Source organism: Saccostrea echinata, unplaced genomic scaffold (assembly GCF_033153115.1).
Source record: "Saccostrea echinata isolate AGI-Se365-2 ecotype Australia unplaced genomic scaffold, CSIRO_AGI_Sech_v1 ptg000009l, whole genome shotgun sequence".
Lineage (NCBI taxonomy): Eukaryota > Metazoa > Mollusca > Bivalvia > Ostreida > Ostreidae > Saccostrea > Saccostrea echinata.
Genome location: NW_026889758.1, coordinates 53,972,395 through 53,999,446, shown reverse-complemented (window position 1 = coordinate 53,999,446; position 27,052 = coordinate 53,972,395). Strand labels below are relative to the sequence as shown.

At 33.9% G+C, this 27,052-nt stretch overlaps 3 protein-coding genes across 6 annotated transcripts; 2 read left to right on the top strand and 1 right to left on the bottom strand.

The window, feature by feature from the left end:
- Positions 1-782: 782 nt before the first annotated feature.
- Positions 783-4,240, top strand: LOC133182893 (endoglucanase 4-like). The gene is made up of 7 exons (XM_061317741.1): positions 783-996; positions 2,114-2,301; positions 2,414-2,573; positions 2,695-2,806; positions 3,061-3,223; positions 3,585-3,729; positions 4,056-4,240. Exons 1-7 carry the CDS (start codon positions 783-785, stop codon positions 4,238-4,240), a joined length of 1,167 nt encoding a protein of 388 aa, XP_061173725.1.
- Positions 4,241-6,042: 1,802 nt separating this feature from the next.
- Positions 6,043-7,664, top strand: LOC133183972 (uncharacterized). Its single transcript, XM_061318843.1, has 2 exons — positions 6,043-6,658; positions 7,120-7,664. Exons 1-2 carry the CDS (start codon positions 6,100-6,102, stop codon positions 7,515-7,517), a joined length of 957 nt encoding a protein of 318 aa, XP_061174827.1. The 5' UTR covers positions 6,043-6,099; the 3' UTR covers positions 7,518-7,664.
- A 3,387-nt stretch (positions 7,665-11,051) lies between these two features.
- Positions 11,052-26,040, bottom strand: LOC133183121 (beta-hexosaminidase subunit beta-like). 4 transcript variants are annotated; one of them, XM_061318083.1, is made up of 12 exons: positions 25,662-26,040; positions 23,597-23,709; positions 23,314-23,424; positions 21,900-22,001; positions 20,240-20,345; positions 19,301-19,505; positions 19,043-19,129; positions 18,645-18,717; positions 17,356-17,530; positions 13,133-13,223; positions 12,527-12,631; positions 11,052-11,936 (listed from the first exon to the last, which is right to left on the bottom strand). In XM_061318083.1, the coding sequence occupies exons 1-12, from the start codon at positions 26,035-26,037 to the stop codon at positions 11,867-11,869; spliced, it is 1,614 nt and encodes a 537-aa protein (XP_061174067.1). In that variant the 5' UTR covers positions 26,038-26,040; the 3' UTR covers positions 11,052-11,866. The 4 variants fall into 4 exon arrangements, with proteins under 4 accessions (XP_061174067.1, XP_061174068.1, XP_061174070.1 ...); XM_061318084.1 differs by lacking the exon at positions 17,356-17,530 and adding an exon at positions 15,879-16,053; XM_061318086.1 differs by lacking the exon at positions 17,356-17,530 and adding an exon at positions 15,031-15,202.
- Positions 26,041-27,052: the final 1,012 nt, after the last annotated feature.

Below are 27,052 nucleotides of genomic sequence, written 5' to 3'. Positions count from 1 at the left end.
TTTTTTTTTTTTTTTTTTTTTTTTTTTTTTTTTTTTTGGCTGATCTAGACTGTCCAACCAAAAATAAATACAGGAGAAAATTAAGAAGCGAGCCGAATACGACAAGCAAATAGAAACTTTCGGAAAAGACATATAATGAAGTAAGTTTAGCTTGAATTTTTATATCAGATAAAATAATTTCCAAAATCTTTTTTTAATTATAAAAGCCAAAGTTAAACAAACAAGATTCTAAGAAAAAGCTTTTTTAAAAAGCCTTATTTCCATCAGTTCTGATATTTGGGATAGTACATTGCCGCATTTCCTTTAGTTTTATTTTCATCCAAATGAACTAATCAAATGAAAAATTGCTGTATACCGACCAACTTATGTGAAAATTATATATACAAGAGTTTCCATACATTTGAAGCTTGAGAGATAGGTTTGCAGAAGACGAGATTATACAAAAAGTGGAACCGCTATAACCTTAAAATGCGTGAAAGTTAACATGGAAATTAATGACGCATTTGTCATCTTTGGATTCACATCATATATTATGATCATATCTTTACAAGAAATATGACAGAACAAATGTGATTTTCATAAAGTCATTAATTAAACTAGGAGTTTCAGAATTTTTTTTTCAAAATTCAAGCAGAGAAAGTTAGTCCATGAAATGGTTGCCACCCCAATAGTGTGCACCAACTGCAAGCCAACAATGCAATGTTCTTAATTCAAATGTCACTATATGAATATTTGTATTAAAGTTTTTTCTCGCAATACCCAGGTACATTTTAGCAATTTTGATGGCTTTCTGGGCAGGAATAAGTCAGGCACGAAGAACAAGTGCACCGGTAAACACAGCACACAATTACAGCTTCATTCTCCATGAATCTATTTTATTCTACGAAGCCCAGCAGGCTGGTTATCTGACAAATAACAGGATTTCTTGGAGGAAAAATGCTACTTTATTGGACAGAGGTATTAACGGAGAGGACCTAACCGGCGGATGGTATGACGGTAGGAAAAATTCTATTTAGAATGACATTTAACACGTATTCGTATACTTTCGGCTTTTTACATGTAATTTCATTAATAAAACACATGGGGAAAAATAGTATTGCAACATCAAAGATATTCCCTTATTACAATTTTGGAAAAAGAGCAATATTTTTTCCTTAGTAAGGCAATTTAGTATGTACATGTACCTTTCTTCACAGTATACCAGTATTCAATTGTCTATAGTCAACTCTTTTATGCCTTAAAATCATCCATCGACTTTTGTATCACACACATCTAACAGAATTGCAAGTTTGTACGCAGTGCAAAGTTTGGTTCTTTATTTAAGCTAAACAGTATGACCAATAAGGTTCACTTCTCTTGCATACTGAATTTACGGCTGTTCCGCAAGTTTGTAATGCCATATGATGACAGATTATTGGAATAGTGGAAGCAGGTATGTCATTGAAATACATTGTTCATCAGTTGGGTCATCATCCTTTTTTGAAACCATCAGTAGCAATGTCAAAAAGAACCAGTTATCAAATGACGATACATCGTGCTAGATCGGGAAGACCCCGCAAAACATTTGTTCTGGGGACACAATGCACTCAGAAGGATAATAAGACAAACAGTTTTTTTCCCCAATAGCTCAGTTAAAAAAAGGGGTGGTACAACATCGTTTGCTTTTCAAGCAGAGCAGGGCGGAATTGACTTAAATAATTTTACCATCATGCCATCCTCACATCGTCAGTTAATATAAAACCGTAAAAACGTAGACAGTCAGTAAGCAGTTGACAACTCGATGCACGTCTTACAGGTTGTTTGTCACCGAAAGGTTTAGAGATAAGAAAAACAATCAAGATTTTTTTTTAATTTTCCCGAAAAACGAGTCAGCCCACAGAATATTGAATGAAGTTTGTCAGGGGTCCAACGGCCACGAATGGACTCGGGCAGAATCGCACATACAATATTATTTAAAGATGCTTTCCCTTTCTGACTATTTTTAGTACAAAATATCGGAATAAAACGAAAATTTTCATAGTCCAAATTTATTCTCGCATTTTTAAGTGTACTAAGAAAGCCACAGACTCGTTAAGGACATCGGATTTTGAATTTCTTTTATATTTTTAAATAGCTGGTGACCTTGTGAACTTTAACCTCCCTATGGCGGGTTCCACCACAAATCTTGCCCTTGGTTTATTTTACTGGAAAGACGCCTATCAACAAGCTGGGGAGCTTGACAATATGTACAACTCAATCAAATGGTCATTGGACTACTTTCTAAAATGTTGGAATTCCAATAAACAAATTTATTATGCACAGGTTATTATTTTTTTTCGGTTTGGGAGAATAAATCTTCATGTTAAATAGTTTATACAGTTTGAGGTACCAAGAATGTTAAAAGGAAGTTATGTTATTGAACACTATTAAAAAGGTTGGTAATGGTGAACAGGACCATTCTCTCTGGAGACGAGCAGAGGACATAAAAACAGCCAGACCCGTCTATTATTTGGATAGCAACAAAAAAGGAAGTGACGTTGTAGGAGAGACGGTAGCAGCCATGGCCGCTGGGGCTATGGTCTTTAAAGATAAAGGTGAAATGACTTTATAAATTTTGAATCTTCACAATCGTACAAACGAAAATGAAATAGACATCAATAGCATTTCAGAACTGACAATGATGCCTAATATTTTTAATTAATTTTGCACTTGCAGATGCAGCATATTCTCAAAAACTTCGCTCCAGTGCCGAGAGTTTGTACAGTTTCTCTAAGAAAATTAAAGGCGTATACAACGATGACATTAGTGACGGGGCTAAATTCTACAAGTATGTACTCCAATCAGGAAATACCGCCACCCACCCTCAATATTTTATATTAATGTCCGAAAATGGGCTAATTTACTCTATGACATCTGACTGCATGTAAAGAACTTTCAGTGAATTTAAAACTTGGCGAAATATATTTTGTCATGGGTTTATATGTAGTATTTTTATAGCGAATAAACGTTTGACAAATCGATTATTGAAAAAAAAAGTATGCGTGAAATCTTAAGTTTAACATTTTCCTCATTTGTTCAAAGGTCCACTATTTATCAAGATGAAATGTGCACCAGTGCAACTTTACTCTACCTGTTAACGAATGATGCCACCTATCTAACTGAAGCCGAGGCTGCTTATAACGAGTATGCTAGCGATATAGCTCCCTGGGCTTTTGACTGGGACGATAAAACTGCTCTGTGCCAAGTGAGTTTCTGAAAAAAAAAAAATTGAGAATATTTAGTGTACATGATCACTATTTGCGTTTTTAGACATGGTTATTCAAAATTTATATATATTTTTTAATATAAAGACAAAGTAAAATTAAATTTTCAGTTTCCTATGGATCGCTGCGTTGATTAAACACTGCTGCATTGCTTTGATTTTATTCACATATATTTGAAAAAAAAAGAAAAGAAATATCATTTTTCTATTTCTTTATAATTTAAAAAAGAAACACCCATACTTACACGATTAGTTGCATAATACGAGTATATTTCTTATTATAACAATAGTTTACAGTTTACACCCTATACTGACAAGAAAAACTGAATATTTATCATTATAGGTCCTCCTGTATGTAACCACCAAAAAACCTATATACAAATCTAGGACCGAGGCATTTGTGACGTCATACATGCCGGGTGGCTCCCTGAACTATACTAATTGTGGCCTAGCTTTTAGGTTGGAGTGGGGGTCACTAAGATACTCTGGTATGTATTTTTTTCTAATTTCCAAATTTCCAAATGTGCTACGGTGAGGAAATTGGCATGAGTTGCGGATGAAATACGCATTTCAGTCAAATTTTGATTTGTAAAAGACCCGCCTTTCTATCGAATAATAGTGCACCTTTAGGCTTTGCTAGAATATTAAATTACTTACATGTTCCTTTAAATGTAGGAAGTATCTATACGTCACACCATTTCGACCATTATACCAATAACAATTAAGGGTTTTTTTTAAAAAACTATTTTAGATAAAAATGAAAATTTTGTTTTTTAGTTCAATAATTTTTCTAAGTTTGCATTTTTTCCAACAGCAAATGCCGCTTTCATCTCGCTTCTAGCAGCGCAAAATGGCATTGGAAATGCCGACTCTTACAAGACATGGGCAATGTCACAGATTCACTACATGGTCGGCGACAACAACAAAAACTTTAGTTACTTTATAGGCTATGGATCAAGTTACCCCTTAAAGCCGCATCATCGTGATAGGTACATATAAATTTGAAAAGACAAAATGCAATTTACGCTTGCAAGCAATTAAAAGTTGTGGATACACTACTAAAACTTGTTTGATTTTCAAAATCTCTGATGGAAACTTTGTTGAAATGTATAAACTGCCATACATCTATTGTTTTTCTAGTTCCTGTTCTCCTGCGCCTGCGCCTTGTGACTGGAGTACATTTGGAAGCAGCAACCCAAATCCCAACGTCCTCAGGGGTGCCCTGGTAGGCGGGCCAGACGAAAATGATAATTATGTTGACGACAGAGCTAATTTTAAAACAAACGAGGTCACATGTGACTACAATGCAGGCTTTCAGTCAGTCATAGCAGGTACAATCTTTAATATATATATCAAACTGAATATTGAATAATTAACTTACCCACGTTTAAATGTTAAAATAAATAAACTAAGTCATCGTCGCAAACCAAGGCCAAATTGTACTATCCTCTCCCATTCTGGTAGGAGAGAGCTATGAGCGAACTCCGGACCTTGGCTTGAGATTTGAATGAGTTTGCCAAATATCAAGGTATTATTAAAACTACATTTTTATTCGGTGAAGTCTTTCAATGGTATTTTTATGTTTCTTCCAGGGTTGCTTCATTTTGCTTTGAATGGAAATCTCCCAACTTCCCCGACACGGAAATGCTAAGAAATATATAGGTGCTCTGTTGTTAATTTGAATGAATCAAATTCATTATGTATATTTGTTTCCTTCTCATTGTCCATTGTAATCATTTAGTTTGTTTGCTACATGCCCAGGAGTATAATAAATTTTCAATAGGACTTACAGGCACCCATCCTGACGTCAGGACCCAGTTGATACGACATACAAATATCATTGCCTACTATTATGTGTCCAGTACTAAATTAAAAGACAATTTCAAAAGATCATGAAGATATACCCAAAAGATAAAGCCATTTTTTCCTGAAAAATGACTAGAAAAAATCTAGTATATGGGGATAAAAGCAATGTGTATTTGAGGTACATGTAAGTATATATTTCCTAGGTGCACTAATTTGTCATTTCAGGCAAGATAATGTCTACTGCAGCAATATCATTTTGCATTAACTAGCCAGTCAGTCGGTATGACATACTGCAATACGTTCTTGATTTTCTTACATGTTATGTCCCATTAATCTTCAGAGGAACTATTTTCCGAGCCGTATGTTACTTAATACTATTATTATTTAAAAGAATATACTAGTAATTAAAAAAGTAGAAGTTTATCTCGTCGAAATCCCTATGTGGCATTTCCTTTGGTAAGTTTGTTTGCTCGAGATGTTTATAAAATTGAGGATTTTAAGGCAAATCTGGGGTAATGATCGATTTCTTCAAATCATGACAAGGTCTTTGGACTAAGTGAATTACAGTGACGATAAAATTGTCCGAAATTATGGTGGGCTTGAATGGTCAATGGAGGAGAATTCACATTGAAAATAAAATTAAGTCTAAAACAATTGAGAAATTTTGCTTAGGATACGTGTATTTTCTTCTGGAAATACAATGTGTTTGTTTGAAATCCACTTCAGCAGAAACGGAGATATCAGTTCCCCCCCCCCCCCCCAAAATAAGACAACAACAAAAGAATTGAGCACATGGGAGCTGTTCATGCAGACTCGACTTCGCTGTCTGAGAGCAGCATCCATAGACATTTTGAAACCGAAGCTGCAAGATATCAAAAACAGAACAACAAACACAGGAAGATGTTGATGACCTTGAAGTATATCTTGCACAGTTTAAAGGATGTTTACCGGTTATCTCTGGTAGGTCAGTAAAAACTGATAAAGAGATTGATATCGGGACAATTATTCATTTACTGCACTGAATAATTGTATATAACTGCCATTGAGGAAAAATGTTGAGAATCTGTGTTTACATCTTTTTTGTGTTCGTGGTTTTCGGAGTACAGGGACTGCTTCATCCGGGAGGAACTGGTCCTACGATAGAGGAGAGGTTTGAGGCCTTGGAGAAGGAGTTACGAGGAAATATCACAACATTACAACAGCAGATGTTCGCCTCAGAAACTCTGGCTCTGCGTCAAATCTTGACCCTTGAGAGGACCTTCAGGAAAGAGCTTGAACTTGAAATGGAGGAGCTGCAGGCCAATTTCTCAGCCCAGGAAATGCTTCTTGTCCAGGAAAGACAACTGAGGCTTGACCTCGAGAGGGAAATGAACAAGACTCTCCAAAACATTTCAAATGTGCTGCAAATATCGAAGTCTAGAATAGACAATGTTGTCGCAGAACAGGAAGCAAAGGGAAAACTGCTAGGGGTCAGTATGACCAATACAAGCATCTTCAGGTCAGCGATACAGCAACAAGTAAACCAGATATCAGCGTCCTTGTCTAATACTCAAAATCACTTGAAAACCCTGAATGCATCAATCCAGAGTGCTTCGACATCTTCCCGAACAGGTAAATTTTATGTATGGCTCAGCTTTTGACAGGAACTTATAGCATTTTCAACACGAGATCATATAATTATCTAATTCTTGCGAGTAAAATGACTGAAAGCATTTCTATGCCAGGATGTTTTAAAAATTAGTACCAAATCGCTTGTATTTATGTTCACTAACTGGGGGTACCAAATGTTTATAGGTGATCATATTCGAAAGAAATTTCCTGCTGAATATTTTACTATGTTGCTTTACGACTTTATAAAAAAAAAAAATACAGCTACATAAACTGTAGCTTATTATCCCATCCTCCATATAAGTACAGAGCTGCTTTCATAGATTGAACTAAAATCGAACTATTTCCATGTTTCCAACATAACTGTCAATTAACAGTTCTTCTGTTAAAAGAGAAGAAAAAATAAATGATGAGAGATTCCCTTCTTAAAATTTTCTATAACAGATCTTTCTTTCTGAGCACAGGTGATGGCACAGTGGTGGCTTTCACAGCCTATGCAAGCTCAAGCAAGGACTACAACACAGAGAAGATCGTGTTCAACTCTGTTATCACCAACTATGGTGGTGCTTACAACAGTGGCACGGGTATTTTCACGTCTCCTACAGACGGAGTTTATGCCTTTACTTGGACACATCTGACACATTATGGTCGTTACTGCCATTCATACTTGACTAAAGACGGAACCAGACTAAACCTTGACGCACATAGCAACTTACAAGGACTAAGTTCAACGGTATATACAATGGCAACAATGACAGGAACATTACACCTCTCAAAAGGAGACGAAGTCTGGATCCAGACTCAGCACTGTGAAGGCTTTCTGGGGTCCCCTTATAACTCCTTCTCTGGATGGAAACTTTGATAGAATAAAATAGAACAATCACAAAGAAACTGAACTTGTAAATTGATTTATAACTGATGAAAAGTGATCCAAATAATCCAAAATGTAAAATTTTCTGTAGAAAATTAAGCGTGTCTGGCTGGGTTCATTATGATGATGAATAAAATTGTGGTGGGCATCCGATCTCTCAGTACTGAGCTTCGAGAGGAAACTGAAAATGAATAAAATGCATTTATTCTAAATAAAATAAAGCAACCGGAATCGAAATAGAATGAATTGTTACGATAACGAAAAGAAATCGTGTTCAAGAGTCCAAATATACAATATAGTTTGTGAGCAGAATTAACATGGACCTCTGAAAACAGACCTACTCCTCCACAATTATGGAGGAGTAGGCATCCTCTGTCGACCGGTCACACCCACCATCTGCCTCTTCATGATCGGGTAAACGAAAAATCCGTAAACAATTCAGTGAGAAAATAAAAGCCTAACAATTTGTATGAAAGACTTTAGTCAATATTCAACTTAACGATAAATCGTATTTTCAAACAAGGTCATTTTATAGACCATTTTATAGACCATTGAATTTGCAAAATGATGACTTTGATATCCTTGTATTATCAACTTATTTGTCAAAAGTGTGCCTCGTTTTAGAAAATGATCGTCCGTTGAACATGCTCTTGTATATCAAATCAACCGGGAAACATAGGGTTTTTTCTTGCTACATGACAATAGAAAAGTTGAAGTCATCAAATTTATCGTAAAGTTAAGTTGTTAGTTTGCAATCAATGGCTTCTCTAGTAAAATATCCAAATATGAAACGGATCATGTACTGATTATACTGATCATGTAACCTGTCTAACTCTTTTTTCTACTTCTAAATAACTTAAGACATTGGATAGATGGTTTTTATTTTGCCCCATTAACTGTTTAACAGGAGATATTCTAGTATCCACCTTATACATTTAATCCATTCTGACAAAGTGTAAGGTCTTCTCCAGACCTTCATATTTGACCATCGCCTGGCATATTCTTCGACAGATTCGTAATATTTGATTTTTTTCGCCAGTTGAAAGATCGGGGTTCTCTTAATTTTGTTCCTTTTAAAAATAGTTGATTTAAGGTCCTCATTGTAAGCTATATTCACACACCAGTAATGACGTGTCAAGTAGGACTACAGTTGTAGGGAGAAGAAAATGAACACGCAAGAGGATTATTTCAGATGTTCGATATCTAGGCACTGTATAATTTTTTTGTAATTATAATGATTGGAAACAATAATCGATGAATATTTGTAATGAAAAGGGTGAAGATGACAAACAGTGCTCCATCTAAAATTAAAAAAAAAAAGAGGCTCATGGGCCACAACGCTCACCTGAGTAATTTTGACCTTGCTGTTTTTCACCTGATCCCCCCTTGTAGTACTTATTGAAGCCCCGCCCTACCCCCAGGGGTCATGATTTGAACAATTTAGAATCTACACTACCCCAGGATGCTTCCACACGAGTTTCAGCCTTTCTGGCCCAGTGGTTCTTGAGAAGAAGATTTTTAAAGATTTTTTTCTACATATTTCAATGTAAAACTTGGATTCCCAATTGTGGCCCCGCCCTACCCCCTGGGGTCATGATTTGAACAATTTAGAATCTACACTACCCCAGGATGCTTCCACATAAGTTTCAACCTTTCTGGCCCAGTGGTTCTTGAGAAGAAGATTTTTACTACATATTTCAATGTAAAACTTGATTCCCTATTGTGGCCACGCCCTACCCCGGGGGTCATGATTTGGACAATTTAGAATCTACAGTACCCCAGGATGCTTCCACATGAGTTTCAGCTTTTCTGGCCCAGTGGTTCTTGAGAAGAAGATTTTTTCTACATATTTCAATATAAATCTTGGATTCCCTATTGTGGCCCCACCCTACCCCCTGGGGTCATGATTTGAACAATTTAGAATCTACACAACCCCAGGATGCTTCCACATAAGTTTCAGCTTTTCTGGCCCAGTGCTTCTTGAGAAGAAGATTCTTTAATGACCCAACCCAATTTTTGTCTTTTCTTGATCATCTCCCCTTTGAAGGGGGCTTGGCCCTTCATTTTAACAATTTAAACTCCCCTTCACCCAAGAAGTGGTTCTTGAGAAGAAGTTGAAAATGTGAAAAGTTTACAGACGGACGGACGATGGACAACGGGTGGTCAGAAAAGCTCACTTGAGCTTTCAGCTCAGGTGAGCTAACAAAAAAAATCTGTGAACAGGGCATAAAACAAACGGACCCACAGAAATTCCAGAGGTGGGATCAGGTGCTTAGGAGGACTAAGCGTTCCCTGCCGATGATTCATACCCTCCGTGTCCTTTTGTATGGATCAGGTAAATGGAATATTTGGTAGTCAAATTAAGTATACAAACAAAGGCCTAATCAATTGGTTTGAAATATGTTAGTCAAAATACGACCCAGTGATGGGCTGTATTTAACAGGGTCATTATAACGACCATAGAATTTACGAAAAGCTGACTTTAAACGAGGTTGTTGAAATCCCTGTAACATCACAACTTATTTGTCTGTAGACTGCCTCAGTTCTCTTGAGTATCGAATGTTTGTAGACATAAACACTATATGCAGGTGATAGTGGAATATAACTACATTAATAGAAAAGCTGACAATGCAAAAGCTGATATCATCTTGTTTGTCATGCAATTTCCTTATATTAGTTAGTTCTTATCGACTATAGTCTGTAAAATATCCAAATATTGACAGATGTGGCAGACTCTGTGGTCTCTTTTAATTCAAGTTCACTGGAATATACTAGTAATGGGAAGACATATGAATGCAAGAAACTATTGTTAATTAATGGAGTGTTATCAATATAACTGAAAGTCGAGTTGAAGGCCACAAGAAATACAAGATGTGGACTTGATTCCTTCAAAAATAAGTTGGTGACCAAATTTTGCAGTGGAAAAAAAAAACGGTTTTCATTTCACTGTAACGCAAACAGACGATAAGATACTGTGGAATCACTGATTTTCGTAGGGGTTAATTTTCGTTGTTTTCGTGGTTTGAGGAAACCCAAGAATTTGTGTCCTCCATGATCACCAAATCTTACAATCTCAAACTACATTATCATGTTTGTCCTTCAACCACTAGGTCAAATCTTCATGAACCATCTTTTTTCCACAAACCACGAAAATTTGACCCCATGGTTATAAGTGACTCGTTAAAAAATATGCTTTGTATAAAAAAAATTCTTTCAAACAGCATTAAATGATGACAGATACCTTGAATATCTAGAACAAAATACACAAAGTACTGTGGAATCATCATTGTTCGTGGGGGATCAATGTTCGTGGATTTCGTGGGTCACCCTTTTCCACAAATTTACATCCCCACGAACATTTTTTTTGTCAACATGCTGATTAATTAAATCTACCAAATAAATGAGCTGCCCACAAAATTACATCCCCACGAACCAATAAAATTTTGCTTGCCCACGAACATTGACCCCAACGAATTTAAATGATTCCACAGTATTTGATATACATGTATACAACACAAAATTAAGTTTCACTTATCTTTTTTTTTATTTTGCAAGGTTGCATAATCACAAATAAAAAATCAAGAAAAATAAAATGAAGTTTTTGGTACCGGTACATAAATTTAGAGTACTAGCATCATCACATTCCATTATAGTAAGATGTATTTCATTTACACATGTACATTTGTAATTACACCATTTTTTACACATGGAATGTTTGCATTTATGCTTTTTTGTGAGAACATAAACTGGTAACAATGATAATAATTGACAAGATAATCACAGGAATGAGCAAGTACATGTATACCTTCCAAACTTACAGCAGATAACATAAATATTTACGCCTGTGCTTGAATTATCTGTACAAGTAGCTAGATAAATATCACAGAAAACATAAGAATATGTACAAATTGGGACGTAAGTAATTGTACATTCAAAATCAAATTATTCTGAAACCTAATTCAAATGTGCTTGTAGCTATAGTGTTAACATGATTAACGTTAAAACAATCGTGTAATAACTAGCATATGATAGGTATATATGTACACATGATACTAAACAACCATAATTTACGCTACAGTCATACAGCTGACAAGTACTGTGTACTCCATGCTAATTTTTCTACATATAAAAATACTGAGTAGAAATATATATAATTACATATAGCACTAATACAAAAAATACAAAATCTCTATTTAATGCACAGTATGGAAAAGTGTTATGATTGTTTTTTTTTCTTTTCTTGAGAACAGATAGGGTCCTAGAATTATCTAGATTGGTATGCCTAGAATTATCTAGACTAGTATGCTTAGAATTATTTAGATTGGTTTGTCTAGAATTATCTAGACTGGTATTGCATATTCCTGGGGACAAAAGCCTGGTCCATTCACCGTCTCTGCTGGAAAACCTCTCCTGAAAGAATAACACGACATATTTATCAATATAATGCACAATTTAAGAAGAAGATAACTTAGATCCAAAATTTTCCTGAATTCATCTTTTCTTTCATATCCAATTTACATACATTTCTGGTTAACATTCATTATATGCTTTCTTTTTCTAAACATTCTGTATATTTACATGACTAGCAATCAATGAGCAAGTTCTGCTCTTCACATTAAAGAGCATAGAATAATTTGTGCATAATTATAAACTGAGTTTCTCCTGGTGGCAAAATTCTACTGTGAGCCAATTTTCATGCATTGTTTAATAAATTTACGGTTATGCTGAGGCAGAATTTTGTGGGTGAACATTTAGTAAAAATGACATCACCTATATTTCAAGATATCTAGAATTTGTAAGTTTGTGGACAATGGGGTACATACAAAATCCAAAAATACTGAACTCCCAAAAAACATAATGATCAACAGAATTTGTTTTCTCAGTGAAGTAGATAAACTGGTCAGTAGTACACATAAGTGTATGAATGTATCATTTGCAGATGCCTAAATAGTAGCTAAATGTGACCGACACAGTCTCCGAGTGATAAAATTTTATCTTACTTGATCATTCTACAGCGATGTTCCTCCAGTCTTGGGGCAGCAGCGTTAGCATCTTTAACACTTTGAGCACTCCATAAACGCTCTGCAACCACCGAGGCACGTGGCCTGACAGATAAATTAGAACTTTGTGCAATCATTCTTAAAACAAAACAAATAATTGCCAAAAAATAAATAGTTACAATACTTTGATTTATACTGTAAATCATCTTTTATTTGCAAGAACTTTATTTTTGCGTAATTATGCGAGACAGTGTGCTCGCAAAAATTTCAAATTCTTTTATAATAGTAATCTTTATGATTATACGGAGCAATAACCACAATTCATGAAAATTTTGTCTCACTTAACAGACATCGACTATCTCACAAAAATAAGATGTCACGAAAATTTAGTGATCTACAGTAATCCAATTACAAAATCTCTTATAGTAATTTTTTCCAATTCTGTTACACAGAAAATTTTAGAAATTTTCCAGTTTATGGAGCATATACATTTTTACATTGTATATATTTAGAGTACCAATACTTATCACTCTCATTAAATAATTTATTTATGGTATGAAATTTTATTTACCACTCCTTGATGATTTTTCTATATCTAATACTCACCATGTTCGCGAGAGTACATTGGTGTTGTCTACGTATTCCCCCCACATACACACCTCTCCTCCAATTACAAGCTTCTTCTGCTCAGCTGTTCCTGTAAATCAAGGTCAAAAGATCAGTGATTGATGAATCAAAAGATGTATACATTTGTATTTATGTACATATATACATGTATATACACTTAGAATTACTGGTTGAGCAAATTTAATTAATTAAGATTAATTTCATATTTTTCATAAATCATTATGAATTTCATTGAAACAAAAGCAATGAAAAAATGATAGCATACCATCAAACAAGAAAAAATCATAATATTGTAATAAACAGTATTGCCATGCAGAGGAAAACATGCTGCACCCAGACTTAATTAGCTAATAGCCTTGACATTCAATACTGTGCTTCCACTAACAATGTGTAATGTACAGAATATAATGTCCGAACAATACACTCAATTTGTATATTTACTGTAAATAAACTTGAATTTGCTTCAACGTCATGAATTATAGGAAATATTTGTTACACAAAATATTAAGGAATAATGTTTGTGTATGCGTTTGTGCTAGTACTACTTATGATAACACTAAAGAGTACTTTCACCTATATTGAATTCTCAAGTTCAATACAAGCTGACCCTATAAATTCGCAAAATTTGATTTTTGAATCACTGTATGAGATTGACAAAATCCTATGATAAATTCAAATTAATTTGATGAATCTGTACTTTTTTTCATGAAAATTTTCAAGTGACATTAGAAGGTTTGAAATCCAAATAATTGTATGTTGGTTTTTATATGATTAAGCCAGGGAGGTAACACTCAAATTTACAATCATACTAAGCTTCATCTGAACCACAAAAGCAGCAAGGCATTATTTGTATCATACCATTGAAGTTATATGGATCACAAGCGTAATATTTTGGCCAGTCTGATCCGTAGGAGATGTAGTTAAGGTACCAACAAGAGGACAAGAGCGTTTCATAACCCAGGGCAGTAACTTTGCTCATTTCTTCCTGGTAGCCATCCTTCCAAACCTCTACAACTGTGTCTGGTTTAACCTTTTTGTGAAATTTACATATTACAAAATTAAATTTAGGCCGCAATGAAAATAAACTCACTTTAAAGGGGCTTAGACACAGATTTGAAGTTTATATTTTCTCAAATTTTCTGTATAATATCATGACTAATATGTTGCTATAGCTCTTCACATGGAAATATAATGAAAAAATTATTTTATCTAGAAATTATTGAAACTACGAATTTCGGGACGCATTTGATTGGCACATCCTTGCACTTTTAAGAAGTAAACTTTATCCTTAATACTTAAAAAAAAGTAGAAATGAAATTTTTTTGTGTATTAATGAAAAATATTAAAACAATAATCCAGAAAATTCAGAGTAGACAAATGAGAAAGCAAAACCAACTCACCAGTATTGTCAGTCCATGATCAGTGATGCGTGCAGCTTAATAAATTGAACACACCCGTGAAACGTAAACTAGTTTTGTAAACTGGGCACGAGCTCTGTTATTGTTAATGTTTATGTTTCACAGGTGTGTTCAATTTGTTAAACTCTGCACACATCACTGAGCACTGACTGACAATACTGGTGAGTTGGTTTTGCTTTCTCACTTGTCTTCTCTGAATTGAATATTAACTTCAAATCTGTGTCTAAGCCCCTTTAAAAGAGATGATAATTTTTCAAACTTGCTGGTATCCAAATGCATAGCTATTTGGGGCATCCTAGGCCAAAACATATCTCAATACAGTGCTAGTAATATGTTTTTTAAAACATTTAAATGAGTTTTTGCAGTAACTTCAATGGTAGGATTTGTACAGCAGCTCTAAGAGATTAGTAAGTCCAAAACAAAATCCAATGCATTTGGAAATTAAGTACTTGTTAATACCAAAAAAATCATCTGGGTCACAATTGTAAAAATTGGGCCAGTCTATTCCGTAGGCTATATCACTTAGGTACCAACACGAGGAGAGAAGAGCTTTATAACCAAGGGAAGTAACTTTGTATAGTTCTTGTAGATAACCTCTTTTCCAAACCTCCACTACTGTATCTGGTTTTACCTTAAGAAATTCAACATTTATCCAAAATAAATATACAAGGAATACACTAAATTGTAAACTTATAACTTTGGACTTTTTTCTTCAATGAAGAATATTTGAAAAAAATATCATATTGTGTATATTAACTATCTTTTTTGCACAATGAATTTCCTGTGAATTTCAAAGGACAGTTTCAAAGTTAATTTGTTCAATGATAAATTATAGATATGTTCTATAAATTCACTGGATGAACTTCAATGGTATGATACATATCACCTTTGCACATGCACATTTAAATTCATTTTTCAATAATGACACTGTCTCATGCATCTAATTTTATTTTAAAAAAATAATCTAGCATCCTGCATGTGTGTGTATCAACTGATGAAAATAGGGGGTGGGGTGATATCACATGTAATTTTCATGACAAGTTCATAAAATCTGAATTTGGAATAACTGTTGTGTATGTGCATCCATAAGACTTGAAATAAAACAATCACTATATTCCTTGTAAGCCTTGACAACTAGAAAGTCAGTTAGTTTAAAGTAAAAGAGCTTCAATTTTGACTTGCAAGTCAATAATTGCAGACAACAGGCTACAAAGCTACAATGACAACTTTCATGTGGAAGAGCACATATCAGTAAAGAAAGAGAACCCAAAATGGAAACAAATATGTCTAGCTTCTGAAAATCATACCAAAAAAATTATGGGGATCACAGGCATAGAAGGCCTGCCACTGGACGCCATACTTGATAATGTCTAAATACCAACAGGCCTGAAGCAGTGTCCTGTAACCTTTAAGTGTCGTCTCAAACACGTGGAGCATGTAGTTCTCGTTTTTATATATCTCAACAATAGTGTCCTTTGATATCTGTTCAAAGAGGAGGAGAAATTTACCAAGTCAGATAGGAGATAAAAAATATAGGTACACCAGGATTGACAACTCCCTACTAGTTTACAAGCTTTGTCTACCACAACATTTGATCTTAAGGACAACTTATTGAAAATCTGTTTAAGCTACACATATGAGACTGATATCGTTTTCAAATACAGATACTGAAAGAAAATGGAATATTGATACTTCTGGACATTAAAAATTTGATGAAACTCTGAACACTAAACCCCCCCCCCCCCTTCCAAAAAAAAAAAGTTTATGAGGAAAAAATTATGTTAAATACAAATACTTTCAATAATTTTTTTTTTCTTGGTCAGCTATTGGTTGAAAACCTTTCCTATTTGGAAAGTGATGGATGAACAAACATGTTGGTATTTGCATACACATTTGGGGTACAGAAATAACTTAACTGTGCATTTTTTTTTCATAAATATGTAAATCAGTTTTAAAATTGCAAACTTCAAGGGTAGGATAACATTACACGAAATTATCCCTGAAAGAACATACACAACATTTACCAACTGATTTATCAAGGCTGTCAGAATTCAAGCATGAAAACTGCCCAAGACACTCAAACCTTTAATAAGAAAGTAAGTACAAAACAATAATCAGTCTTGAAGTTATTATTGAAGAGTGTTTCTGACAGGAAAGACCCAAAACTCTTTCATGACAGTGTTTGTGACGGGTAAGACCCAAAACTCATTCAATAAAGTGCTTCTGACAGGAAAAACCCACAACTCATTCAATAAATTAAAGTGCTTCTAACAGAAAAGACTCGAAACTCATTCAAAAATTCAAATTGTTCCTCTCTTTTAAATTTTTTATCAAAAATACCCATGATTGTGCTTTAAAGGTGCAGGAGTGTAAAATTTGTACAAATAAGTCTGGTGTGTTCTACTGTGTGTGTTGTTTTACAGGTGCATTCTATTTTTCATTCAGATTTTGTGTGTGTGAGACTTTAGTCTTATGATTATAAAATGATAGAATTAATAAAGCTCAGATTAACAAATCAGTATACATGTACACAGGTATATAAATTTAGTAAAAAAGTATAGTCATCAGAGTTAATTCGGCAAGAAAAGAATTAAATCAGCCTAAATATAAATGAGTTATACTGGAAACTTTTGTATTAGAATCAAAATCTCAGACTGGCTGGCTAGTATATTTCACACACATCAATATTAAATTGAATGAAAAGCTACTGGAGAGGAAAATGTAACACATCTAAGTTAGAGGAAAAGTGTACAGGTATGAATGCTCCAGTAATGAAATCCATACCATTGAAGTTTCCTGGATCACAGGCATAGAAAGCCTGCCATTGAACGCCATATTTGATTAAGTCTAAATACCAGCATGCTTGAAGAACTGTCCTATAACCTTTAAGTGTTGTAAGGTACACATCAAGCATGTACGCTGAATTTCTATAAATCTCTACAATTGCTTCCTTTGAAATCTGTTAACATACAGGAATATCATTTAAGATTTCAGTAGTATATTCATTAGGGATGGCAATTGAATACAGAATTGCATAATCGGTCAACCGCAAGACGATCGGTTGATCGTATCAAAAATTTTCAATATATTTCATCATAATAATTTGAAGAAGACTATAAAGACATTACATGTAGTAATATTATGTTTATATTTTATCAAAAAACTATATATGATTTCGTTTTATTTCAATTTTAATTGGGAAAAACATGTTACATGCCTGAAGTATCAGTTACATTTATAGAAACATTTCAGAACAGATGTCACGCAAGTTCATTCTGCATTGTCACCATAATCACAACTAAGTTTGAACTATCGCTTAATTAACTTTGTTTGTTTTATACTATAATTTGATAGGTAACTGCAAAGGATAGAAGACATAAGGTACACATTATACGAATGTAATCAGTTCACAATACTCGACTATCATTTAATTAAAATCAAGATTAAAGAAACACTTGACAGGTTGGGTAATGACATGGTGTTTAAACAGCAATTAACACCTCCAAAACTGACCAATTACCCCCACTATGTCAATCTGCGGAGTCTTGATTATCTCCGAATCAGCTTAAATAGATAGGTGAAAGTGCTAACATTTCAGATATATTTTTTTTTTTTTAATTGAATTTTCAGGAAATTGTGTTTAAATTTACACATATATTAATTTTTTCCCATAACCGATTACAGATTTTATAACAGATTACCACCGTTCCGACCAAGTAACTGGTTAACTGATTAGAAATTGCCATCCCTAATATTCATATTTAATCCCTTATAATAATTCATTATTCAATATTATTCTTAACTCGTAACTTTTCTTCAAATTTTGATTGACTCTCATTTCCTTGCTTAAATATCGAAAACTTTTATCAAACCAAGAATTTTAAAATAATTTTCATATTTACTTCGTATTCAAGTCAATAGTACTGGATGATAAAGGTCAAGATTTCAGAAATACATGTATGATCAATGATCTGACAGACAAAGCAAGTAATCTATAGATAGTTTACTTGTCAGACAGTTATGAAGGTTACATTTGGATGACTTAAGTTATATTCAAATGTCAGAATTCTTACCTTGGCTCCATTATCTACAACTTCTTGCCAGATCATGTAACCTTTCTTTAGCCCACCCACAATATCCAGCAATCTACAAAAACCATACAGAGGTTATTATATCATTTACAACAATCTACACAAACCAAAGAGAGGTTGTTATTTTTAACAGGTAGTGTACTCAAACTTTAGGTACAAGTATGGTATATTAGAATAAAGAGTAGGTAGAAAGTAGATAGATTTACACTGTACTCTCTACCAGGACTAAGGTGTTTAAGGAAACTTTTCGAAAATATTAACGTTTTAGAAGATGTCATATTTAATCTCAAACAGGCTTTCAAAACTGATATGTTATTGACCATGTAATTCTCATATACATGTGTTTAAGGTCTTGAATAGTCTTGTACAGGTTTAATCACCTTTGTACATAATATTCTTCTAGCTTTGCATAATCAGTTCCAAAGCCTTTCTGTTTCATAAATGCTGTCACATTTGGATTGCTTTTCCTGAAAAAGAAAAATTTAATTCCTTCATCTCATTCTGCCAAACAAAGGATATTTTATTTATTATATTCATTTGTTGGAATAAAGCTAAAAACTTAGAAGAATATGGAACAATCACTCATTTCAATTCGACAAATTCTGAACAAGGATGAAAAATACTAGAAATGTACAAACCAGCAATCAAAGTTGACCTCATCACCACCAAGGTGAATGTACTGATCCGGGAACACTCTACCAATTTCTGCAAAGAACTTGGACAGGAAGCCATAAGAGGTCTCCAGGGTGGGATCTACAGGTCCATACTGTCCATTACGTTTACCTCCACTATAGCACTTTGTCAGGAGGTCTGTGATTGATTTACCCCAGGACTGGGAGTGACCTGTATAAATGGAATGGAGAAGGATTTTGAACTAAGTCTCAATTAATATAACAAAGACTTAATTTTGTCTTCATCAATCACTAGTCCTACTTACCAAATATTATTTAAGTGCAGAACAGAAACATGTATGTTGGATTAGTGATTGCAAATGGTTTTTCATTTTTGCTTGGCAAATATTTTGGAATCATCATCTGTTGGGGGGGGGGGGGGGGGCAATGTTTCAGGATTTCATGGGTCACCCTTACCCACAAATTTACACAGATCTCCAAGAATGAATCTTCTGTACATGTGAATCATACCCAAAAGATTAAATTCCTACCAACCAGTAAAATTTTGTTAGCCCACAAACATTGGCTGTCACGAATTAAAATGATTCCACAGTCCTGTAGAATATGTAAATTAAACATGACATAGGGAATGATTACTGTTTTATGGTTTCTTGACTTAAGCTTTTTTGATCAGGAAACAGTCAGTGACTGACTGTTTCCTGATCAAAAAAGCTTAAGTCAACAAATTGTATACCATATACAGTAATCATTCCCTATGTCATGTTTAATCAGTCACACACTAAATTTTACTAATTTTTAAAAATTAAACCTCCTATGCATTAAACTTTTAGAAAAATTCTGTTAATTTTTTTTCTTTTTTTTGCACTTGAACTTAAATTGATTCTTACACAAGGAAATTTTCATGTTAAAATTTTACTTAAATTAAATATATTGTCATAACCTTACCTGGTGAATCAAACTCTGGAATTACTCTGATACCCAGAATTCGGGCAAATTCAATGATTTCTGCAATCTGATCCTGGGTGTAGATGTGTCTAGAATCATAGGCACCCTGAAATAAAAATACTGTAAAATCACAGATTTTCAAGGGGTCAAATTTTTGTGATTTTAGGGAAAATATTGGTTTGTGGGGATTGAATTTCATGGATGAATAAGTGGTTAGTTGTTATTTATTTGAAAATTTAGAGTTCATGGAGGACATGAGTTCGTGGCCTGGATATCTTCATACCATGTAAACAACGAAAATTACCCCCCCCCCCCACCCCCCGAAAATTAGTGATTTCTTAGCACTCTGATTTAAAGAAGAAACTTATACATATTTACAATTAAACATAGGTACCGGTATCTGATACTTTGATGTCTCAGATACCATATATATGTCAAAGTGAGGTGGAACTCTCAACTTCGTTTTCTTTATGTATTTTGAACTTGATATTATCTCAAATCCTTGGACATTTCTGAAGTTTTTTGGGCCCTACATAGTTCAAGATAACAGGGTTTGATTGTACTAACAAATCTTTCTGCTTCTTTCAGATTAATATTTACAAGAGATTAGGACTATATATAAAACTTTCTTGTCTGATGTTAGTGACTGTTGATATGCAGTAATATTTCCCGTACAAATTCTTCCTTCTTTATGTTGTGTTCATATATTACTTCCTTTTTAATTTATGAGTATGTATGTACCCAAGTACACTCATTTGTAAATTTTCAAATGGTTATATAAATATAAATAAATAAATAAATAAATATATATATATATATATATATATATATATATATATATATATATATATATATATATAAGCTGTTCTCTACATCTAATGATCATCTCATTTTTTCACTAGATTATCTCCCCTTGGAATTCACACCATTGAACCAAAAGATACTTTGAATAAGATTAAATACTCATTTAGGAGAAAATGCAAATAAAACTGTAGTAAATTGAACAATAAACTCTATTAGTGAATGTGTCACCTGCAGTTGGACCTATTTTTTTTTACCAGAGAGAATCTCCCAGACATATACAGTTGAACTTTGGTATCTCAAACACTGATATCCCGAATACCATGGATATGTGCAGATATCATCTGCATTTTCCCATAAACAAAAAAAAAATTTAAAAATTAAAGTACTAAAAAAATGATTGGGTAGGGGCAATTTTGAATGTTTGGTCGTTCGATCAAAGTACATCAAACATTTTTTATTGTTGGCCCAAACTCTGTACAGTAACTCCACACAAAAAATGAATCTCGTTTCACATCCACACCTAGTGCACATCTTGAATAATATCATATAACAATTTCAAGAGCCATGAAATAGTACTTGAGACCATCTGTTTGATAATTGAAACTGTCTCACATTATGTTACCTAACACACATACATAATAGACTGCAGAATGATCAATTATAATAAATTAAAATACAGAGAAATATCAAGCTTTTTACTGGTAAAATCAATTTTTAGTACTACTTCTCAGCACAACTGTAACAGATTTACAGTCATTCTCTGATGCAATGAAAAATGAAATGACCTGAACTTTACTGCTTCTTATAAATATACACACATGAAAATACATGTAATAACAGAATATTTTCAACTTACCTTTGACGCCATGTCAGGGAAGTTTTTACTTGTGTATGGGAAAGATTGGTCATCCACAATGTGCCAATGAAATACATTGAATTTACTCTGTGACATGGCAAGCTGAAATAAAGGCAAATCAAACATATACAAATCATTAAGGAAAGCTTAAACTGCATTGTATTAAAACAATGTATTTAACAAAAGAGAATGTAGTGGGTGTATTCATGATAGTCCATTTCTAAGGGGAACAATTTGACTTTTTTCCCTGACAACTTGTTCAGACACAACCACTTACTTGTGCCATATACTGGTATGAGCTTTCAAGGTTTTTAAATAAAAAAGGCAGGTTTTTTTTGATAGCTTATACTTCTAATTTCAGTGACCTTCACAATTGTTATGCACTCCCTGATCATATCTTTAGGTCAGTTATGGACTTAACCTGGTGGGTTATGAACAGAGGTAGTGCTAGCTGACTCATTGTAATTGAAGACCGAGGAACATTAACTGGCAATATTGGAAATACTGTAAACCAACTTTTATTTGCGTGCAAGAAATATTTGCAAGTTTCGCGACCTACGTTATCTCACAAATAATAATCGCTGAGAACCATTTATTTCGCTTTGTATTTGTAGACAATGTTTCCTCAGTCCCGAAAATTAATTGTCGCGGATTGATTTCAAACTGACGAATAAAAGATGACACGAATAATAGTTGGTTTACAGTATGCAGATTATGTCATTATACCCACAGCTTAAAAAGTTGGGGGGGGGGGGGGGAGGTGTATATAGTGATGACCATATAGTGATGAGGGTGTCTGTCCATACATCCGTTTCACTTGGGGTTAGCCATCCCTTACCTGCAACTCCTCCTTTACCATCTAATGCAATTTATTGAGACTTTCACATAACCTAATGGCCATAATACATGGTGCCATTGTGAACTCCTATATGTATTTATGTTTTAATCAGACACATATCTGGGATTCCCCATTGCAAAACATGGACACTGCCATTCTTTCTTTAATATTGGGGGTACTCATTCCAGAGGTAAATGACATACCTATGCTGCATATTTCCAATACCATTAAATCTTCTGCAGTCTTAAACAAAATCAAAGAGATAAGAATTGTAAAATTCTTGACCAGTTCACTTAAAAAAGGTTAAAAGCTCACACTTGGCACAAACAAAGGTTATGAGAAAGAATGTGTCATGACCTTGACCTAGATTACCAAGTATTTGGACAAGGTCACAAAGATAGGAAGAGTAAAATTTTTGTCTGGTTAAAAATTTTCTTGGAAGTAATGGGGAAATGCAGCTAATTCATATTTGGTAAAGGTACAATGTGACAAGAAGATATTATAAATTAGTTAACTTGATGACCCTTTCAAAAATGCACTTTTAAAATAAAAATATTCTTCAGAGAATAAAAGTACCAGATTCTGTTTGATGATAGTCACATCTAGGAAATGTCTGGAGGTATCCAATAAGAGCCCCCTGTGCTGAAATCGTGGGTAGTCCGATATTGTTGTACCATTCACGAAGAACTACCAAAATATAATGTTATCGCAAATATAAACTTCACATGCAATATGAAAAAAATATATACACGTACTTAAAATAAACAGATATTTAGTATATATATATCTATGATTTAAATTTATTTTATGCATATCCAAAATACAAAAATAAAATTGTTCAGAATTCAGAGCTACCTACCATATTTGTATCTTGTTGTAGGACTAACTGACTGAAAGTTTCAATCCCCCTTAAGGCACCCCAAACACTGTTTGAATTAAGTGTGGCTCCTGTTGCACTAATCGTCAAGTTATCTAAAAGACAATATGTATACGTGTAATACTAATAAATAAGCCAATTTAAGTCAAATGAAGAAACACAAGAGGCCCAAGGGTCACAATGCTCACCTGAGTATATATATATATATTTATATGTTAATTTTGCAGATTGCTAGTCAGAAAACAAAAATTTCAGTTATTTCATAGCAGAAAACTAGTTTCATTTCGTCAGATTTTCTGCACTCTATTCCCGAATTTCAAACAGATGACTTGTTTTAATTTCTGCTTCAATTTTAAAAATAATAGATTTATCGCTAATAAGAAAGATTAACATTGTTTTTTGTGTAAGTTTTATCGCAGATAGTGAATATTTTATTGTTTCGTGTCATTCGTTAATGTTTAAAGCCTGAATTTTTAGTTAAACAACTTATTTCCACTTGGGGTTCCAGCGGCGAGAATTTTTACAATGGATGCTAGAGGTTACGCGGCGCCAAGTCAAAAGTATCTCGCCGTGAACCTCTAGCATGCTGAAGTAGGTTGTACCCTACCCTCAGGGATTATGATTTGAACAAACTTGAATCTACACCACCTGAGAACTGCCTGAGGATACTTTCATACAAATATGACAAATAATGACTTTGCTGTTCTTGAGAAGAAGAATTTGAAGGATTTTTCTTTATAATGTTTTCCTTTGTCAAACACTGACTGCCAAAATTGAGAGTACACTACCTGAAGATGCTTTTATGTAAATATGATTAATCATGACTTTGCTGTTCTTTAGAAGAAGAATTTTTAAAGACTTTCCTATGTATTCCTATGTAAAATTTGATTGCCCATAGGTATCCATCTACCCCCCAGCCGGAGTTCATAATTAATTTGCACAAAATTGCATGGATCTACACTACCTGATGATGCTTCCATACATAAATGATTAATCATGTCTTTGCTTGATAAAAAGAATTTTAAAGGTTTTTCCTATGTATTCCTACATTGTATAAAACTTTGATTGCCCAAAGTGGCCCCATCATACCCCGGGGAGTCATAATTTGAACAAACTTGAATTTTTACTACCCCAGAAACCTTTCACTCAAGTTTCTTTTCTTTTTTTTTTTTTTTTTGGGGGGGGGGGGGGGCCTAGTGGTTCTTGAGAAGAAGATGAAAATGTGAAAAGTGTATGACGATGACAACAACAATGCTTAAGTTGATTATTCAAGTTTCCCTGGAATGACAAACTTGAAAACACTTGAGAACTTTTTTTTTGTTATTATTGTTGTTGTTGTGAACAATAAACAAAAGAAAAAGGGGAGGGGTGTTTCACAGGTCAAGGAAAATCACTATATTTAGCTATATAGCTTAATTTACCTATATAGATTTATTTACCTATATAATATAGCTTTATTTAGCTATTTTAGAATAAGTTTCTGTTTTATGAAAAGCAAACAAAAAGTCGCATGAAAATTATGGCTGATATTTTTTAAAAAAGGTTTGATAAAAACAACCTAGGGCATAGATAGTAAAAACATTGCCTCTTTTAAACACTATTTAACCAAAAAATGCATCTCTATTGTTTGGATAGCTGTCCATTACTGGAAGTGCGATGAGGCATGACTAAGTGTGATTGCCTTGCATTGAGCTGAATTATTACCAATCAATTATCTTGTTGACCAAAACTGCTTTTCTTTGTTAAAGTAGCTGCTTATTCACAGATTAACTGTTATACATAGCCCCAAAACTTTTAGATCTTTGATTGCAATTGCACAAAAGGAGAAACATTTTTAAAAGTGGGTTTTTGGTGAATTGTTTTCAGTCCATTTCAAAGCTGAAAACTAATACTGCCTCATTATGCAACTTTTTGTCTGCTTTTCATAAAACAGAAATTTACTCTGAAATAGCTAAATAAAGCTATATTATATAGGTAAATAAAGCTATATAGGTAGATTTAGCTATATAGCTAAATATAGTGATTTTCCTAGACCTGTTTCACTTACAAGATTCATCCATTCCAAGGTATGGATACCGGTCACATTTGTTTTTGACGTTGACATTCAACACTGTAAGAGAACCAGCTTTAAGAGAATTCTTCGGGTGGAATTTCAGAGTTTCTTCTCTCATTCCAAAAATAATTGTCTGATAACGGAAGAAAGCAGATTCTAAGATATCACAGCTTTGGCCAGTCGCTTTAAATTTAAATGCATTCCGATTTATTGTGTAAACATCAGGTGTAGATGAATATTGCTGAGGTAGGGGCCATGGCATTCCTGTAGTCGCTGAAACCGACACCAGTTTTTCTTTCTGGTATTCACCATTGCTGGAAACCAACCCTATAAGAAAATGAACAAACAGAAAGCAAATTACCACCGCCATGTTTGTGTAGATCTAGTCACATGAGAAGCAAAGGTCACGTGACTTGACCGGTAAAGCACTCGGTGTTCATCGTGGAGTGTATCGGAATTATCCGAGGATTGCCGATTGTCGATAACGCACTAAACGCCGGAAAGTACCGAAAAGGAGGTAGTTTCCGAGGAAACACATCAATTCCATCAAAATATGAGGAAGTACGATAAAGACAAAATAATTGAAAACACTTATTTCTATTTTAATAATTTTATAATCACTAAATGAACAAAAAACCTCCACCTAAAATTTTTATTGTTATTTTATCTGAAACACCTTTAATAATTTTTTGTTGGGTGAAAAAGTTTTTTTTTCTGAATCTATAGATGTTATTACAGACACTTCATACTGTTCCTCTTTCTTCAAGGTTTATTTCAGCCAACATTTACCATAATGACAGGAATTATATCCCCCTTTCTATTGCAATTTATGTAGCCCATAATGATTGTTTCAGCTGCTCTTTTGATTTTTTTTTTTTTTCATATTATAATGCTAAAGATGAGAATTCTAATGGTAAGGACACCACAAAAAACGGATTCTAAGCCAGTATTGCAATGTTGTGGATACCACAGCCAGTAGTGTCAAAAGCCAGGTTTCTAATGTTGTAGAAGTCACAGAAAACGGTGTCAAAGGCCAAGATCTTTATGTTTTGGATATCACAGACAACAATGTCAAAAGCCAGGTTTCTGATGTTGTGGAAGTCGCAAAAACAGTGTCAAAAGCCAGGATTGTAATGTTGTGGACACCACAGCCAGCAGTGTACATGTCAAAAGCTAGGTTTCTCATGTTGTTGATATCACAGACAACAGTTTCAAAAGCCAGGATTGTTATGATATCGTAATCACAGACAACAATACCAAAAGCAAGGAGTGCATTATTATGGAAATCACAGATACCAGCCATTATAATGCTTTGGATATTGCGGACAAAAATGTCAAAGGCCAAGATTACAATGTTCTGAACATCAAAGAAAACAGTGTCAAAA

What these genes read in the sequence shown, in the direction of transcription:
- LOC133182893 (XM_061317741.1), top strand. Translation starts at nt 783, where the DNA reads ATGGCTTTCTGGGCAGGAATAAGTCAGGCACGAAGAACAAGTGCACCG. An exon ending in AACAAATTTATTATGCACAG is followed by an intron (nt 2,302 to 2,413) that starts GTTATTATTTTT and finishes ACTATTAAAAAG; the next exon opens with GTTGGTAATGGTGAACAGGA. An exon ending in ATAAAACTGCTCTGTGCCAA is followed by an intron (nt 3,224 to 3,584) that starts GTGAGTTTCTGA and finishes TTATCATTATAG; the next exon opens with GTCCTCCTGTATGTAACCAC.
- LOC133183972 (XM_061318843.1), top strand. Translation starts at nt 6,100, where the DNA reads ATGTTGAGAATCTGTGTTTACATCTTTTTTGTGTTCGTGGTTTTCGGA. An exon ending in TTCGACATCTTCCCGAACAG is followed by an intron (nt 6,659 to 7,119) that starts GTAAATTTTATG and finishes TTCTGAGCACAG; the next exon opens with GTGATGGCACAGTGGTGGCT.
- LOC133183121 (XM_061318083.1), bottom strand. Translation starts at nt 26,037, where the DNA reads ATGGCGGTGGTAATTTGCTTTCTGTTTGTTCATTTTCTTATAGGGTTG. An exon ending in CCTTGGAATGGATGAATCTT is followed by an intron (nt 23,710 to 25,661) that starts GTAAGTGAAACA and finishes ATTGTCTTTTAG; the next exon opens with ATAACTTGACGATTAGTGCA. An exon ending in TCCAGAGTTTGATTCACCAG is followed by an intron (nt 19,506 to 20,239) that starts GTAAGGTTATGA and finishes CCATTTATACAG; the next exon opens with GTCACTCCCAGTCCTGGGGT.